At 39.5% G+C, this 17,865-nt stretch overlaps 1 protein-coding gene across 1 annotated transcript in view; it reads right to left on the reverse strand.

Moving 5' to 3' along the window:
• The window catches only part of IFT122 (intraflagellar transport 122), an 82,377-nt gene that overhangs the window by 13,712 nt on the left and 50,800 nt on the right, over positions 1-17,865 (reverse strand). The window contains exons 19-25 of the mRNA XM_063426315.1: positions 15,780-15,951; positions 14,766-14,868; positions 14,016-14,156; positions 13,176-13,273; positions 7,006-7,106; positions 5,611-5,776; positions 933-1,044 (exon numbers count right to left, since the gene is read on the reverse strand). Of these exons, the coding sequence (XP_063282385.1) occupies positions 933-1,044; positions 5,611-5,776; positions 7,006-7,106; positions 13,176-13,273; positions 14,016-14,156; positions 14,766-14,868; positions 15,780-15,951 (893 nt within the window). The remainder of the gene's footprint in view (positions 1-932; positions 1,045-5,610; positions 5,777-7,005; positions 7,107-13,175; positions 13,274-14,015; positions 14,157-14,765; positions 14,869-15,779; positions 15,952-17,865) is intronic.

The following is a 17,865-nucleotide window of genomic DNA, read 5'->3' on the forward strand; positions in this document are numbered from 1 at the left end:
AACATTAGTAGAGTATCTTTACTGTTATGTTTTATCAGTGTTTATTTACATAGTGCCATCAAATTGCACAAAAGTTAAAGGGACACCCCAGTGCCAGGAAAACAATCCGTTTTCCTGGCACTGCAGGTCCCCTCTCCCTCCCACCACCCATCCCCGGTTGCTGAAGGGGTGAAAACCCATTCAGTGACTTACCTGATGTCCCTCTGCGGTGGTTTCGGGTCGCCGCCGCTCCTCCCCTTCATCACGTCAGCCGGCTGGGGAGACTGGTCCCGCCCGCCGGCTGAGGAGACCTAATGCGCATGCGCGGCAATGCAGCGCATACGCATTAGAGCTCTCCATAGGAAAGCATTGAAAATGCTTTTCAATGCTTTCCTATGGGGAACAGAGCGACGCTGGAGGTCCTCACACAGCGTGAGGACCTCCAGCGACGCTCTAGCACAGGATTTCTATAATCCAGGAAGTGCCCTCTAGTGGCAGTCTAGTAGACAGCCACTAGAGGTGGAGTTAACCCTGCAAAGTAAATATTGCAGTTTATAAAAACTGCAATAATTACACTTGCAGGGTTAAGGGTAGTGGGAGTTGGCACCCAGACCACGCCAATTGGCATAAGTGGTCTGGGTGCCTGGAGTGTCCCTTTAATACAAAGTCACGTATGAAGAGCAATTCCAATACAGTATAAAAGGAAGAAATCACCATGGAAACCAATGGAATGTTCCTGCCGATTGCTCCACTCTTAGCATTTAAAACCAAACTAAAAGCATTATGAGGGTTAATTTATCAAACAGCAGATTGTGAAGAACTCAAAACAAATTTGCATACTTGAGGTCAAAATAGAAAGTTTGACAATTTCTCCCAATCAATTATTTTATAAGCTGGTCTATTTTGACCTGGATGATATCATTCCATTATACAATCCCCTCTGCTTCACTTACCATACGAGGAGGCTGAAAACACAAAGTTCTGCCTGCAGTTGATGCAGACGTTGCCCAGGTTGTTCAGGAATGGATTGTTAGTGGAGCATCGGTAGCACATGGGGACCAGCTCCTGCGGTAAGTAATGATTTACAAAATCAATTATTTTATCTCTACATATGCAAGCTATTTCAAATGCATATTGTATAGGTTAAATTACAAGGCTTGATTTGTCACCAAAGAATTGATTTAGGTATTTTTGGCTGTAAACCCAACACTTTAATATAAAAACAAAATAGAAAAATAAATCAAACAAAATGTTTTCAGTAATTTTAACATACTAATCCAGGACAAAATGCACAGAGCAATGAAGACCTGCTATGGCTCTGTATGGTCACTGATCCTCTTTGGTGACATCATTAATCGGGACAGGTTGATGAATGTGAGATGCTACTACACTAATCAGCTTTGGATTTGTTACAGATTCATATTGTGGGTCAATGCTGCTCTTATCTGCTACAGGCTCCAGTCGTACAGCTATGGGGACTAAGGCACGTATTTCTATTTATTTATTTTTTAGGCTAGGTGAATCATTATTTGGCATTCTTTTTTGAAATATTTTTTTTATTTAACCCCTTAAGGACCAAACTTCTGGAATAAAATGGAATCATGACATGTCACACATGTCATGTGTCCTTAAGGGGTTAAAAGAAATCAGGAAGACAAGCATCAGATATCTGATACGATGACACCATTCATATGACAGAAAGCCAATTTTTTATTAAAGGCAGCAACAATATGTGTATTTGTCAATTTTTTTAAATGAAAAAATACAGAAAATATTATAAGATAATGTCTAAATCATCACCAATTCCACTAGATTAATAGAGGAGAGTTTTACTGCAGCTTAGAAAGGTGCCTAAATGTTTCTCCTGATGGCGTGATGATATGTTTATAGTTAATGCTCCTCTTATCTTGTTACACCTTTAAAACAATACAACAACAAAAAACACATTGGCTAATAAGCTGTACACATCACTGTTTCAACCTAGTGCTTATAAACTTGGTCATTATTGTACAATATTTTCCTTTTTCGTCTGTAACGCATCATTACAACTTAATAAAATATTTTGATTGACAAAAATAAAAAAAATAGTGGAGAGCTTTAAGCTTTGTAAGGGGGGATTTTGATTTTAAACTCATTTGGAAGCAATTGTTCATGATAAACATTGTTCTTCTATGATAATATACTTTTATTTTTATTTTTTTGTCAATCTCTTTTTTAATTGAGGTCTATAGTAATCGGTACAGAGATAAGACATATGGAGTTATATCATCAGTTTGCAATTCACAAATACACATGTGACATACAATATATACTCCTAAGAAATGTACCTCTTTTTGTTTTTGTAAGGGTTAAACATGCTAGGCTAGTACATGCCGTATAGGTTACTGTTAACATGCAGGACTAAGTAGGCTAGGCGATTACATTGAGAAGCATGGTGAAGGCCTGGCAAAGGTAAGTTTAAGCGCAGCAATAGCTCAAGGCATTATAGGCCTTTACAGAGTTATACATATGAATTCTCAGCTCACAATTTAGTTATTGCCTAGAATGCAAATTAGATGTAATAAAACATTAGGTGTAGTTAAGGAAGATACAGCGTTATAATTACCACCGTAGTCCACACACCCTCTCTGCTCACTGTCCCATAAGAATACATATAAGAAAAGGGCACTATATTCACCTGAACAACTTTAGCTTAATGAAGCAGTATTGGTGTATAGAACATGCCCCTGCAGCCTCACTGCTCAATCCTCTGCCATTTAGGAGTTAAATTCCTTTGTTTATGAACCCTAGTCACACCTCCCTGCATGTGACTTGCACAGCCTTCCATAAACACTTCCTGTAAAGAGAGCCCTATTTAGGCTTTCTTTATTGCAAGTTCTGTTTAATTAAGATTTTCTCATCCCCTGCTATGTTAATAGCTTGCTAGACCCTGCAAGAGCCTCCTGTATGTGTTTAAAGTTCAATTTAGAGATTGAGATACAATTATTTAAGGTAAATTACATCTGTTTGAAAGTGAAACCTTTTTTTTTTTCATGCAGGCTCTGTCAATCATAGCCAGGGGAGGTGTGGCTAGGGCTGCATAAACAGAAACAAAGTGATTTAACTCCTAAATGACAGTGAATTGAGCAGTGAAATTGCAGGGGGATGATCTATACACTAAAACTGCTTTATTTAGCTAAAGTAATTTAGGTGACTATAGTGTTCCTTTAAGGCATTTGGCATTGGGGGGGGGGGGGGCGGCGTTAGCTGTGTACCTTGATTGCTTTATGTGTTTGAGGGCTGGGAGAGCGGCCGCCTCTCTTGAGCTCTGCATGGTGTAGGCAGCAAGCCTCTGTTCGGGCAATCCAGAGGGCGATATGCTCGTGTGGGGTATCCCCCGATTCACCGATGCCTGCTTAACAGGATGCGCTAGGTTTATGAGTCCAAAATTAAGCAAGTGGCCCATGATTAATGTTGATTAACGGGCTCAGGCTCAGGAGCTTACACAGAGTTTGTCTGTTCAGCTCCACAGTCAGGTTCCGCCCCCAATATACTTTTATTATTGTGTATTTTTAGGATTTGTTTTCTGCCCTTTTCTATACAGTGAAAAGGTTAATTCACAGTGTATAATCTTCTACACTAACATACTGTTAACTACTAAAGTTTTTTTGGCATGCAGCCTTCTCTGTGTCAAAAGGTGTAATAATTGGCAATAAGGTTTGTCATTACTCTTTACTACAGGGATCAGTACATATTGTCTATTAATTCAGGGAATGCAAGAACTGTAAATCGAAAGAATCCCAGGAGGGCTGTTCCCTAACATTCAGACAAGTTCAGTCCTGAGATAAAAGTAAGATAATATCCCATGAAGGTCAAAATAGCCAAACTGGAAAAATTCTCTAAATCAGCTATTCTTTCCAATCAGCTACTCTGGCCTTAAATTTGACTTTGAATTCACCTTGAATTTTCACTTTAGTGAGTAACTCTGTGGATATTCATTAAAGGGCACTTTAACAGACCTCACAAGATCATGGTCAAATATTCATCCTTTCATGTAATGTTCTCATCTATTACAACATGAACTGTTATTGCCGATTTCTCTTACTGTAACATTTCTGCTTATTGGATATTAAAATAAAATTCAGTAGATTGTGATATCCATTGTACAACACTGCAGACTATGTTGGTGCTTTCTAAATTATTATAATAGGATGACAATTCTAGGTTTTCCAATTACAGGTGCCAGTGGTTCTAATTAATCCAGCAACTCTGATTATCATACAGGACAGCAGATCTATAATCCAGCAAGGTTTGAAATGTCCCAGTGATATATTTAAGACTCAGCAGATGTTAGCGACTGTTGGAGGTCCAACACAATCGTACAAAATACAAAATAGGACAGAGAGAAATTGCCAGAAAAATCAGATAGGTCAGGAACTTGGCAATATCTCAGGCTAGAGCTTTCATTGTAACTTTATAGAAGTCACTTGCTGCTTTGCCAATATCTCAGAATTTTTATGACCGTAGAAATGTGTGTCAGCCTCTAGTACTCAGGGATGCTTACCAGAAACATATGTGTAGGCCTGAGAGAGACGTAACCATTTCTGTTGTGCTAGTGGACACGCTAATGCTGTAGTCATTCGTCTGAAATGTATTGGACACACAAAGATTTAACAGAACATGCAAAGTCTTTATGCAACTCACAAAACATTAACAGAACGTACAATAGCTTTAATACGGAATATTTTCCATTGTACGCTTTATGGAACTTGCCTTTACAGAACTCGCAATACCTTTACATGACTCTCAATACCCTTACAGAACACACAACACCTTTATAGCCCATGAGATCAAAAGCTCCTGCGATAAAAAAATCAAAAGGCAATTCCACCAGTTCAGTATCTTTGCAGTTTAAGACCCTTGTGGTCTCCCAACGGCATTGTCTAAGCTTGTGTCCATGGTGTCTAGATTCACCAGCCTCCTTGCCAAGTTCCTGGTTTGCCCTTGCTGTGTCACTTAAACACTATGCTTTGCTGTGTAGCCATTGCACAAGTGAAATATTTGCCAAGTTACTTGCTATGTCCAGCTGTCCAATTTGCTGTCTTTGTGTCCAAACTGTACACTAAGATTCCTTTACATAGTGTCAGCTCACCTGATAAGTTTCTTGCATTGTCCTGAAATATGCCCTGTGTCCTTCTGTTATAACACAGATTATTCCTAATTGGACTGTTTTGACTACATTAACCACAGTTGGTTGTCCAAGCTTCTCTGATCTTTGCCTTTTGTGTATAAGTAAGTACGGTGTGCTGACCTGGATCCGTTTCTGACTAAGCCATTACCTTACCTTTGAAGGGTACTTTCACTTTGTATGATCCTCTTCATCGGAGATGGTACAATATCGAAACAAATTTGCTCCTGTCCATTTGAATGCCAGTACTATAGATTCTCTCTGTAATGCCACAAGTTTGCAAAAACATTTCTGAGACCTGAGCCAGGATAAACCAAAAGGCAAGACTCTGGTTTCTCTGAGTTTTTGCCCCTTCTCAGACATCTCATACCTCTTTGATTTTGAGTTTGTTCACATTTTACCCTAGATCTGGCACTTTGACAATGTGTAACCTAGAACCCATAGACAGTTAGATTGAAACTCACCTCACTATCATGGAAGGGTTTGGATCGTATAGTAATGTTGCCCAGTTCAATGGACTCCTGGAATCTACCGGGAATCCGCAGACCTTGTAGCCTCTCATACACCTGACGAGCAAGTTTGTATGCTTTCAGGGCTTTGCTCTGCTTTGCCAGTGTGTACAGAGTATTCCTGGTGCAACGTGTTAAGGACATTAGAAGCATTGAACATGGATTCAATATAATAACCCATGCAATTACCCCATGTGAAATAATTTAACGAAGTCACAAGTTCTAATGGTTCGCAGTACCGAGTGGAATATTCTGTCACCATCTATCTTATTACTCCAACCAGGTCTCTTTATAATCACAACACTGGGAGGCTTGCCTTCATTCATCACATTCTGAATGATAAATAATATGGAGAGAAAGTACATATGTACATAGAGAATGGAGAATATATTGGATTAAGGAAGTGGGGAACAAGTACAATAGTGTAAAGAAAGACAAATAGAAAGAACAGAATAAATGAACCCTGGGGCAAAAAAGGAAATAACATAAAAAAACAATTCACATTACAGGAGACGTGCAGGTGTTTATACTACACAGCCTGGGAAGACGTGGCTAGGGCTGCATTAACAAAGTAAATAACTCCTAAATGGCAGAGAATTGAGCATTGAGACTGTAGGGTTACAATCTATACACAAAAACTGCTTCATTAAGTAAAGATGTTTTCGGGCTTAAGTATCTCATATTACAAGATCTCATGTTATATATTGATTTGACCAACATTAATATTTTATTGTTTTGAATGTCATTGAGAGACTAATAATATGAATTCCTTTTTAATTCTTCAATTTTTAAACATGGGAATCCAACAGGGATCTACCAAACTATGCAAACATAACCCCATGAAATGTTGCTGTCCCTGTGGTTAGCAATAAGCACAGGCATCCCAGACACTCTCTCTCTTATACATTACTGCATTCATATTTCCAGTCTCTCTGTAACTGGGGCTTGGTGCGCCAGACCTAAGAGGATTTGCTGAATCCCAAAGATCAATGACGTGCATGCACAGATATGTGTGATGACTGTATTTACACACTGCTGTAGGTTATCCATAATCTAGAGGCATGTAAGGCCTTATGAGAAACGTACTGCTCTTACACAGAAGGCTAAAGCATGACCAGAGTTGGCTGATTTACATTCTCTGGTCAAAAAAGACACCTGCAGTAGGATCAGACCATGGGGACTTGTATCCAAAGAGGGACAAAAAAATGTATAATTGAATTCATAATTTACTTTGTTTTACATTATCTATACAGATTCAGTAAAATGGGCAGCAATTCTTGGAGTGTCTCTTACACACACACACACACACACAATCTCTGCAGTAGATGCTCTGAAGAGGGAAAAGGATACACTTTGGATATCCCAAGGGGGGTCTCCTTGGTGAGACTATGCAGCAGGAACCTGGAACTGTTGAACAGAGTTTCTGGAAGGTGGGAGCTGAACGGTTCATCCTGAAATTGCACAGACTCAAGTAAATAAGAAGTTTAACATTGAAAACATTATTATTGCTTTACTAAATAATAAGGCACAGATTTAAAGAAAAAAAAAGAAAGAAAGAAAGAAAGAGGAACACTTCATGAATTAACTGTATGAATTACAAGGCCCCACTAAGATACTTCTGCATTTAAAGTGACTCCCCCCCCCCCCCCCCATTGCCATGCACACACACACACAAGGCCTGTGCATCCCTTCCTAACCACCAAGATGGCTATTGTATACTTGATAACCCAGAATGCAGCCTGCTATGTTTGTACTCCTCTGCATCTACCAGCAAAATAGAATCAATGCAATTGCTATAGTCTATAAAGTGTCTTCATGAAAGGTGCACTGCTAGTTTGATTTATGTAAAGAGCATTTTGATAGAAATTGTAAACTAAAGTTAACAATTAGCAGACAAGGCTACAGGATAGATAAAAAATGATTTGAAATGGCCATGGTGTCTGGAGTCTATATGTGCAGCATTTCACTATAAAAATGCTGCACATACAGAATTTAACCTCTCCATTGCCGGAGGTGTAGCTCCACCTCCAGGGACTCATGGTGGCAAATGTGAATTTTGTGCATTTATGGTGTCTGACGCCAGCATGCTGTAACTAGGCAGCCAAAGACAACAGCACCTCCACCACTGAACCGGCAATCTCCCCCCTTTCATGCAGCCTCCCTTACATTGCAAGGAGGAGAAGAATCAAGATGCAGGGAGAACTTAGCCCCTTTCTTTTGGTTGGAGTAACCCTTTAAAGGACCACTCTAGTGCCAGGAAAGCATACTCGTTTTCCTGGCACTAGAGTGCCCCCACCCTCAGGGACCCCCTCCCGCCCGGCTCTGGAAAGGGGAAAGGGGTTAAATCTTACCTTTTTCCAGCGCTGGGCGGAGAGATCTCCTCCTGCTCTCCTCCTCCGATCCTCCTCTTCTCCTCCCCGTCGGCTGAATGCGCACGCGCGGCAAGAGCTGCGCGCGCATTCAGCCGGTCACATAGGAAAGCATTCATAATGCTTTCCTATGGACGCTGGCGTGCTCTCACTGTGAAAATCACAGTGAGAAGCACGCAAGCGCCTCTAGCGGCTGTCAATGAGACAGCCACTAGAGGACATAGGGGGAAGGCTTAACCCATTCATAAACATAGCAGTTTCTCTGAAACTGCTATGTTTATGAAAAAATGGGTTAACCCTAGAAGGACCTGGCACCCAGACCACCTCATTAAGCTGAAGTGGTCTGGGTGCCTAGAGTGGTCCTTTAAATTGGATTTTTTTTTTCTGTTTAGAGGCTATGTTTTAATATTAGCTATATTCTTCTATTTGCTGAAAATACTATGTAGTCAATCAAAATACAGCTTAGAATGCTGGGTCTTATCTTATGTGTATGGCACTTCTTTACAGCCTTCCTAAGAGCACAGATCTTGCAAATGTAGAAGTTCAATAGAAAATTCTTGTAACATCCACACACATACCTAAACTATTCTCTGAGTACTATTTTACACAAAGGCATTTACACACTGATAAGCCACAACATTAAAACCATCTAAATGGTATAACAAAAGTGTTCTGTGTTTACAGGCGCTTTGTATAAATTACATCAAGTGCTCTAAAGTGACAGCTGCTCCCACACAAAAACAGGAACTCTCCAATCCTGTCGTAATTCAATGTGAAAAAAATACACTAATTTACATACACAGTATGAAATAGTGAGAGTGTGTAGCGCTTAGTTTAGTGAACTTACTCCACAGGAGATCCCTCAGAGTATAAAGGGTTGATAATCTATTTAAACAAAAATAGAGAAAAATATAGTGCACACTGTGTAAAACGTAGTATCAATACACCACACAATAAAGGACACACTCACGTGGTTTAGAGCCTATTAGGATTGGCTCTGATCACTTGCGCCTTGTGTCCTTTTAGGTGACACACACCTTACTCTCCAAACGAAATTTTTTCCTCAAAAGGGAGAGATAAAGACAGGGGAAAATCGCCCTAGTATTGAAATCTTTAACGTACTCTGGTAGCAAGTTTAAAAGCACATAGGTGAAGATTGCTTCTCACCTGGAAGAGAGCCTGTGACCTGGCTCAAAGTAGATCAGCATATGAGTCCTTTTAGGGATGACTCTTACCCTCTTTGATAGGATGGAAAATGCACCAAATATGTATTCTAATAAAAAACTATTTATTCCACAAATTATAAAATCAACTGATACATACAATATGAGGTGAATCCGAAACGCGTTTCGCCGGTTCCGTCCGGCTTTCTCAATCGGTATTTTCCATCCTGCTTACTTCCTGGTTATAAACCCCGCCTTCCGTCCTGATTGGATGCCGAAAATTTGATGTCATCCAATCACGGGCGTCGCTGCGAGAGAGGGCAGAGTATTTCCAGCTGTATTAATTTATCCCTTAATGCGGACGTCATCACGCACGCACGTATAATCGTGCGGACGGCGTCACTTCCGGGAATGTGAAAGGGTTGTATTTCTCCTGTTGATCTATGAGATTCAATCATTTTCTTCTATACGTGTCACTTCCGGTCTCGTAGGTTCTCTCCTTTAGTCAGTTTATAACAGTTCAAACGTCCATTTTAAGTGATGGCAAAAGTCCTGGAAGACCGGAAAGGTCATCCATAGCATTATAAATATCCTTCAATCCTAGAAATATGCTCATAATGAGCATAGGTGACAGACAATAAAGTGCATTAATGGATTATAAATATACCAAGGTGATACTACACATCTATAGGTGTGGCTTCCTGAATCATAGTGTATCCCTGCATTTTAAGAATCAACATAACAGTAACCCCCAATTAATGGAGTTTATGGGAATTCAAAAAATAGTAGGTAATTGGAGAGGGGGCGATCTCAATAAACAAATTGGACAAACAGAGATGAAATGGATTTTTAACTTGAACACTATGCAACCATATGGTCTTAATGATGACTTCGAACTATGCCACTTTTTATAATTTGTACAATTTTTACATATAAATTATTTATATGAAAATTGCTATTTTGCACATATTTGATACTTTTCTATATATATTTTATATTTCTATTTTTAAGATTTAGTGGCTTAAAACATCATTAACACATATGTATCATATTATTAATCTTTTAATATACCCCCTTTATGCATTTTTGAATTTTTTAATCTTTTAGCTTGTAATATGTCCCCCTCTATGTATAGATGTGTAGTATCACCTTGGTATATTTATAATCCATTAATGCACTTTATTGTCTGTCACCTATGCTCATTATGAGCATATTTCTAGGATTGAAGGATATTTATAATGCTATGGATGACCTTTCCGGTCTTCCAGGACTTTTGCCATCACTTAAAATGGACGTTTGAACTGTTATAAACTGACTAAAGGAGAGAACCTACGAGACCGGAAGTGACACGTATAGAAGAAAATGATTGAATCTCATAGATCAACAGGAGAAATACAACCCTTTCACATTCCCGGAAGTGACGCCGTCCGCACGATTATACGTGCGTGCGTGATGACGTCCGCATTAAGGGATAAATTAATACAGCTGGAAATACTCTGCCCTCTCTCGCAGCGACGCCCGTGATTGGATGACATCAAATTTTCGGCATCCAATCAGGACGGAAGGCGGGGTTTATAACCAGGAAGTAAGCAGGATGGAAAATACCGATTGAGAAAGCCGGACGGAACCGGCGAAACGCGTTTCGGATTCACCTGATATTGTATATATCAGTTGATTTTATAATTTGTGGAATAAATAGTTTTTTATTAGAATACATATTTGGTGCATTTTCCATCCTATCAAAGAGGGTAAGAGTCATCCCTAAAAGGACTCATATGCTGATCTACTTTGAGCCAGGTCACAGGCTCTCTTCCAGGTGAGAAGCAATCTTCACCTATGTGCTTTTAAACTTGCTACCAGAGTACGTTAAAGATTTCAATACTAGGGCGATTTTCCCCTGTCTTTATCTCTCCCTTTTGAGGAAAAAATTTCGTTTGGAGAGTAAGGTGTGTGTCACCTAAAAGGACACAAGGCGCAAGTGATCAGAGCCAATCCTAATAGGCTCTAAACCACGTGAGTGTGTCCTTTATTGTGTGGTGTATTGATACTACGTTTTACACAGTGTGCACTATATTTTTCTCTATTTTTGTTTAAATAGATTATCAACCCTTTATACTCTGAGGGATCTCCTGTGGAGTAAGTTCACTAAACTAAGCGCTACACACTCTCACTATTTCATACTGTGTATGTAAATTAGTGTATTTTTTTCACATTAAAACCATCTGTCTAATATTGTGTGGGTTCCCCGCCGTGCTACCAAAACAGCTCCGATGTGTCGAGGTATGGACTTCACAAGATCTCTAAACATGCCCTGTGGTATCTGGCACCAAGACATTAGCAGCAGATCCTTTAAGTCATGCAAGTTGTGAGGTGGGGCCTCCATGGATCAAATTTGTTGTTCCAGGATATCCCACACATGTGCAATCAGATAGAGATCTGGGGAATTTGGAGGCTAAGCCAATACCCTGTACTCTTTGTCAGGTTCCTCAAACTATTCCCGAACAATTTCTGCAGTGTGGCAATGTGCATTATCCTGCTTAAAGAGGCGACTGCCATCAGGGAACACCATTGTTATGAAGGGGTGCAAAATTCACTAGAAAGGTGGTACGTGACAAAGTAACATCCACATGAATGCCAGGAACCAAGGTTTCCCAGCAGAACATTGCCCAGAGTATAATGCTGACTCCGTTAGCCTGCTTTCTTCCAATAGTGCATCCTGCTGGCATCTCTTCCTCAAGTAAATGACGCTGCCGCACATACAAACAGTCATCTGCCTGATCTAAAAGAAAATGTAATTCATCAGACCAGGCAGAGCCCACCTTAGCCCTTTAAGCGCCCTGTGCAACAGCACCCTCTCCCCCCCCCCCCCCCCCCCATCATCCATGTATAGTGTGTGTGTATATAGGGGTTTAGTGTTTGTATGAGGAACAGTCATACACACAGTTAGCAGCCCACACATTTACAGTCACACAAAAAGTTGCAGTCACATACAAGAAGACTGTTACACACACACACACACACACACAGGCAGACAGTCCCGCACAGTTACAGTCAGTCATACACAATTACATTTATACATGCAGTCAGTCATACACAGTTACATTCATACACGCAGATAGTCACAAACACACACATAGGCAGACAGTCACACACACACACAGGCAGTCACACCCCTGCCCCCGCTCCTGTTTAGCCCAGCCCCGCCACTCAGTAAGCCTCGCCCACATTGCCATGTGTTTTTGGGATAGTCACGGGTCGAGAAAAATTAAATCCTCCACCCGGGTAGCAGGTGCACACACTTTAAATCCGGTCATGTGTCAGCAGTGTCGGCCGCATTGCACCCCCTGTTGCCATGGCGCCCTGTGCAGCCGCACTGCTCTCACACCCCTAAGGCTGGCCCTGAGACCAGGCAACCATCTTCCATTACTCCATAGTCCAGCTCTGATGCTCACGTCCACATTAAAAGGTGTTATTGGTGGTGGACAGGTCTGCAGCTATGCAGCTCCATATACAGCAAACCATGATGCACTGTGTGCTCTGACGCCTTTCTATCATGCCCAGCATTACGTTTTTCAGCAATTTGTGCTACAGTAGCTCTTCTGACCAGATGGGCTAATCTTTGATCCCCAAATGCATCAATGAGCCTTGGGTCCCCATGACCCTGATGCTGGTCACCAGTTGTCCTTCCTAGCACTACGTTTGGTAGGTACTAGCCACTGCATACTGGAACACCCCACAGGACTTGGAGAAGCTCTGACCCAGTCATCTAGCCATTACTATTTGTCCCTTGTCAAAGTCACTCAGATCTTTTTGCTTGCTGCCTAATATATCGCACCCCTTGACAGGTGCCATTGGAACAATATAATCAATGTTATTCACTACAATTGTCAGTGGTTTTAATGTTGTGGCTGATCAGTATATAGTATTGCATTGCAGCCCTTTAACCCTACTAGCTATTTTATTGGGTGTATACTGATTGAGACGTAACTGTATATCTGTGGATTGAGTGGTACACGTGATATAACTCCGCTAGGTGCTGAAAATAATGGAATTTCTGCAGCATCGTGTCCTGCTTCTCTTTATTTTCTGTAGGAAAGAACAATCACAGAATTATTAGCACAAGAATACAATGTAAAGAATACATTTACTGTCAACTGAATACCAACCATGCATTGTACTAGCAAAAAAGGCCCATAAATGTCACAGGTCATAATGTCATACGTACGTTTGTGGTACAGTCAAAACACATAAAAAAATATATACAAACACATTGCACCAAGAAAACAGATAAAATAAAAATGAATAATTTATCAGAAAACCTTAATACCCACTGTCCCAGCAAATTAGCAATATTTTGGTCCCAAGAGAGCTTTGGTTGAAGGAATCATCCAATGCCATTCAGTGTAGGCTTTCAAATTGCATTACAAACTTCCTATGCATCATCATAGGCATTATACTTTGCCAGACCATACATAATATTGTGAACCGGCTGTTTTTAGCAAATCAGGTACTTAACCCTTGTAAGGTTCAGTATTAGGAGAATAGGTGTAATTCTGAGGACGAACACTTAGCAAAGACACCCATCAGCAACACTAGTAACTGCCAACAAGTCCTGCGAGAGGTTTTTTTTTATTATTATTATTTTATTAAGGAGGCAATGACCAATATACATTTACAAGATGCCTAAAGGTGAAAGTACATTTGAAAATGTAATCTGAATCTAGATTTTAATATCAGATTATATATTACTATACCAAACATTATACATGTGTATATCAATAATTCTAAAATGAGCTCACACAGCTACCGTTTCTCCAAAATGTCTTACCATGAGCAATGTCAAGGCACTGCATGGACAGCATCCAATAATAATAGGCAGCATCATTAAATCGGCTTTCCACCACTGCATTGTGGGTAAGCTGTTCCAGCACTCTCACGGCTTCATCTTGGCGTCCAGCTTTGTGAAAGGCTAAGACAGAAAGAACAGATAGAGAAGTGACATATACAGGATCTGCCTCTGTGAGTGTGAGAGTTACTGTGTTATACACAGCAGGAGATTAGCTATCTCACTCTATGGGTATTTCCAGTTACACAGCAATAATTATGGGATCTCCATCAGTGAGTGCAAAATTACTTGTTATACACAGCAGGAGATTAGCGATTATTATTATTATTATTATGTTATTATTTCTATAGCGCCAACAAATTCTGCAGCGCTTTACAGTGGGTGGATGAACAGACATGTAGTTGTAACCAGACAAGGTGGACACACAGGAACAGAGGGGTTCAGAATTACCAGTTATACACAGCAAGAAATATGGGAAATCTATCAATGAGTGCAGAATTACTTGTTAAACACAGCAGGGGACATGTGAGTGTGGAATTATTGGTTATACACAGCAGGCAATATATAGGATCTCTATGTTAGCGCTATATTACTGGGTAACAGCGCAGGAGATATGAGCATAGAGACAAACACACTCTGAATGCAGTCTGCTACTGGAAGCAGATATACACTTGCAGACAGCTCAAGTTTGACAGCAGCTCAAAAGAAAACATAACGAGAATCTCTGCTCACCTTTCTGTGCTTCTTCAAAGCGGTCGTTCTCTGCAAGCCACTGAGCATAGGGGACATACACCTCATCTTTATATTCTGGGTATTTCTCAACCAGTGCAAAGGCCTAAACAGAAACATTATCACTTATAGCATGTACCGAGTGTGTGCATGAGCTCGATAGAAGGCAGACAGGAAGACTGAGAGATACATACAATAAAATTATAAGAGATAAAAATATGATAAAAGAAATGATTAGTGTGTAGTACTTTCGAAGTGGTGGAAGTTATGTGAAGTCAGGGCCTCTAAGGACTTGACGTGACAAGAGACATGTCTGAGGCTGACAACAAAAAGGGCCAAATAAATACCAGCAAAGAATTAAAAAAAAAAACAAGACGGCAGAGGTTGTATTATAATAGGCATTATAATAGGTAAGTATAGCTCTGGTATTGAGTTGCAATTTTATTATAGACATCTGTGGGAGAATTACTATATAGTTACTAAAGTAAGATTTTTTTTCTCTTGAGACAGAATCCAGTCTCAAGAGGGAAACGTATATAAACTATACTCTGCCTACCAATTACAGAATATGAAAGCAGTGTAAGCATCAGTCAATCTCCGTGAAACTGCAGGAATTGCCTTTAGTGTCTGTCGGGTAGTCTTAACCCTGAAATGTAAACATTGCAGTTTCTATAAAACTGCAATGTTTTACATGTCAGGGTTAAGAGAACAGGGACACTGCACCCAGAGAACTTTAATGAAAGGAAGTAATCTGAGTACCTATAGTATTCATTTCAGTTTTGTTCTACATTTAATAGCAATTAGAACACATTTTTTCTGCCCTAACTACAATTACGAGGTAAATTTAAATACATTTCAAACAATGTTTTCTGTAAAAAAAAAAGAAAGAAAAAAAGAAAAGAAGAGGAATATTTTGTTTTATATATGTTGCTATATGTATGCCCTTTTAGGTAAATTGACGTATTACCCATAGTCCTCCACACTAGAGCACTTCCACAAATATTAATATGTTCTCACCTCCTCCCAGTGCTGTGTTGCAACGTGTAGCTGGACCAGTGACTTGAGGTCTCCGATCTTCATGTATGTCTCGGCTGCGTACCCATGGTGCTGCAGTTTCTTGAAATAATATGCACATTTTGATAGAGGTTCTCTCTCGGCCTTGTCAAGTTTTCTTGCAATATCAATCAGCCTGCATTGAAAATCACAGCATAAATACTGAGAGCATGTGGTTCACGTAGAGTGGCATAGCTCATTTGTTGATGTGGCATTACCACATTTCATACATGACTTCCTCTTTCCTGCTGGTAGTAAAACATGGATTTATTGATAAAAATTCAGCTTCAGTGAATAAAAACCTGCATTACTTAATTTTAAGTGGAGTTTAGAAGATTTTTGTATCAAATACAGTTTCATTTAGCCACAATGCACATTTTAAAGAAAAATTAACTACAAAAGTATTTTTCCTATCAGGTTACTTTCTATATTTTAGAACTATAACCAATTTTAAAACAAATATTTTTTTTATTGTCATAGTGATGTAATGAGTGGGTGCTGAGCTCTACATATACACTGTATATTGTCCTTATCAATTCCATCATTGATACATGCATCATCAATCTACAATCCAATAGACTGTAAGCTCGTTTGAGCAGGGTCCTCTTCAACCTATTGTTCCTGTAAGTTTTCTTGTAATTGTCCTATTTATAGTTACATCCCCCCTCTTATAATATTGTAAAGCGCTACAGAATCTGTTGGCGCTATATAAATGGCAATAATAATAATAATCTATGTTACGCGGTGCCCTAAATTATGACTCCAGACAACACATTTGGAATATAGAAATGTGTGTGTGACTGTGGGTGTAATGTGTATAAACACACTTTTTTGTGTATATCATGTGCTTTTCCATTACCTGTTTATTGAGTTTTACAGGAAGGAGAATTAAGCCACATCCATTTGTAATTAAGAAATACTGAGACTTAGTGAATACTGAGCACAAAGATCACCAGTGAAGGAACAAACTATGAGAAAAGCAATCACAATTAACAAATACATCAGAACGTTTTGTTTTTTTTGTTTGGACTGCTATGGAAGCTGGCAAATAGCCAACCTTAAACATGTCAGTTTCATTATAGCTTAGCTACTCAGCATTATATTGGGTGAAATAGTTTATATTTTATACTGGGCTTCATTTTATGACCATGCTTGTTTTTGTAAAGTAATATAAATGTCTTTCAGGAAGCTTTGGATGTGAATCAAGGAAGTAGAAGAGTGTGTTTGCAATTGGTGTTATTAGTATATAAACAGCTCTTAATCACAGCTCTTAATCACAGGCAATAAATACCTTTCCACATGAGATTCTGGCTAAGAAAACATTGTCAAGTAATGCAGAGTATAAATCTCTGTACAAAGAATGTTAAACAATGCATTGCAGGCTAGAGATCAGTAACAGAAAGTAGTGGTATGGGGTATTAATGTAGTTGCATGTGACATGAAGAATAAAGTGGTGATTGTCATAACCACACATTTCACATGTCTAGGTGATGCTTGGAAATCTCATATCGAAGAAGAGGCTGAGTCAGTTAGAAGAAAGGTTCTAGCCCCAAGGTTTGATTAGTTCCAGGCAAGGGTATGGCAGAGCTGAATGCAATTCTTCAGTCTAGAAAGTTATGGTTGATCTGGAGGGCAGAAAAAGGGTCCAAAGAGACATTTTGGCTATGTAATTTTTTTTAGATTTAGTTGCAGGGCAGTTGGCTAAATCTTTCAGACTCTTGGCCACCATGAAATTCCCTGCTCGTGAAAGCAGCTCAATACCGGGGTTATGCTGCCAATGGTTTATAGGCACTGTACCCTATTTTTTTTTGTCAAGCAGAGTAATTTGACAAGAAAAAAAAATAGGGCTCTCTGCAACAACCAGAGACCACCTTCTATTAAAATTTGATAATGCAAACTTTACACTTATTCATTGTTAATATGAATGCCATTCAACCCAGAATAGCACCGATGGGTGCGGATTCAAACTGCAAGTCCAGGAGATTTGCAGCTGAGAATGGCACTTCTTTCTAAAAAATATACTTCTCAGATGTCACATCTTTAACCCCTG

Source organism: Pelobates fuscus, chromosome 7, assembly GCF_036172605.1.
Source record: "Pelobates fuscus isolate aPelFus1 chromosome 7, aPelFus1.pri, whole genome shotgun sequence".
Taxonomy (NCBI): Eukaryota; Metazoa; Chordata; class Amphibia; order Anura; family Pelobatidae; genus Pelobates; species Pelobates fuscus.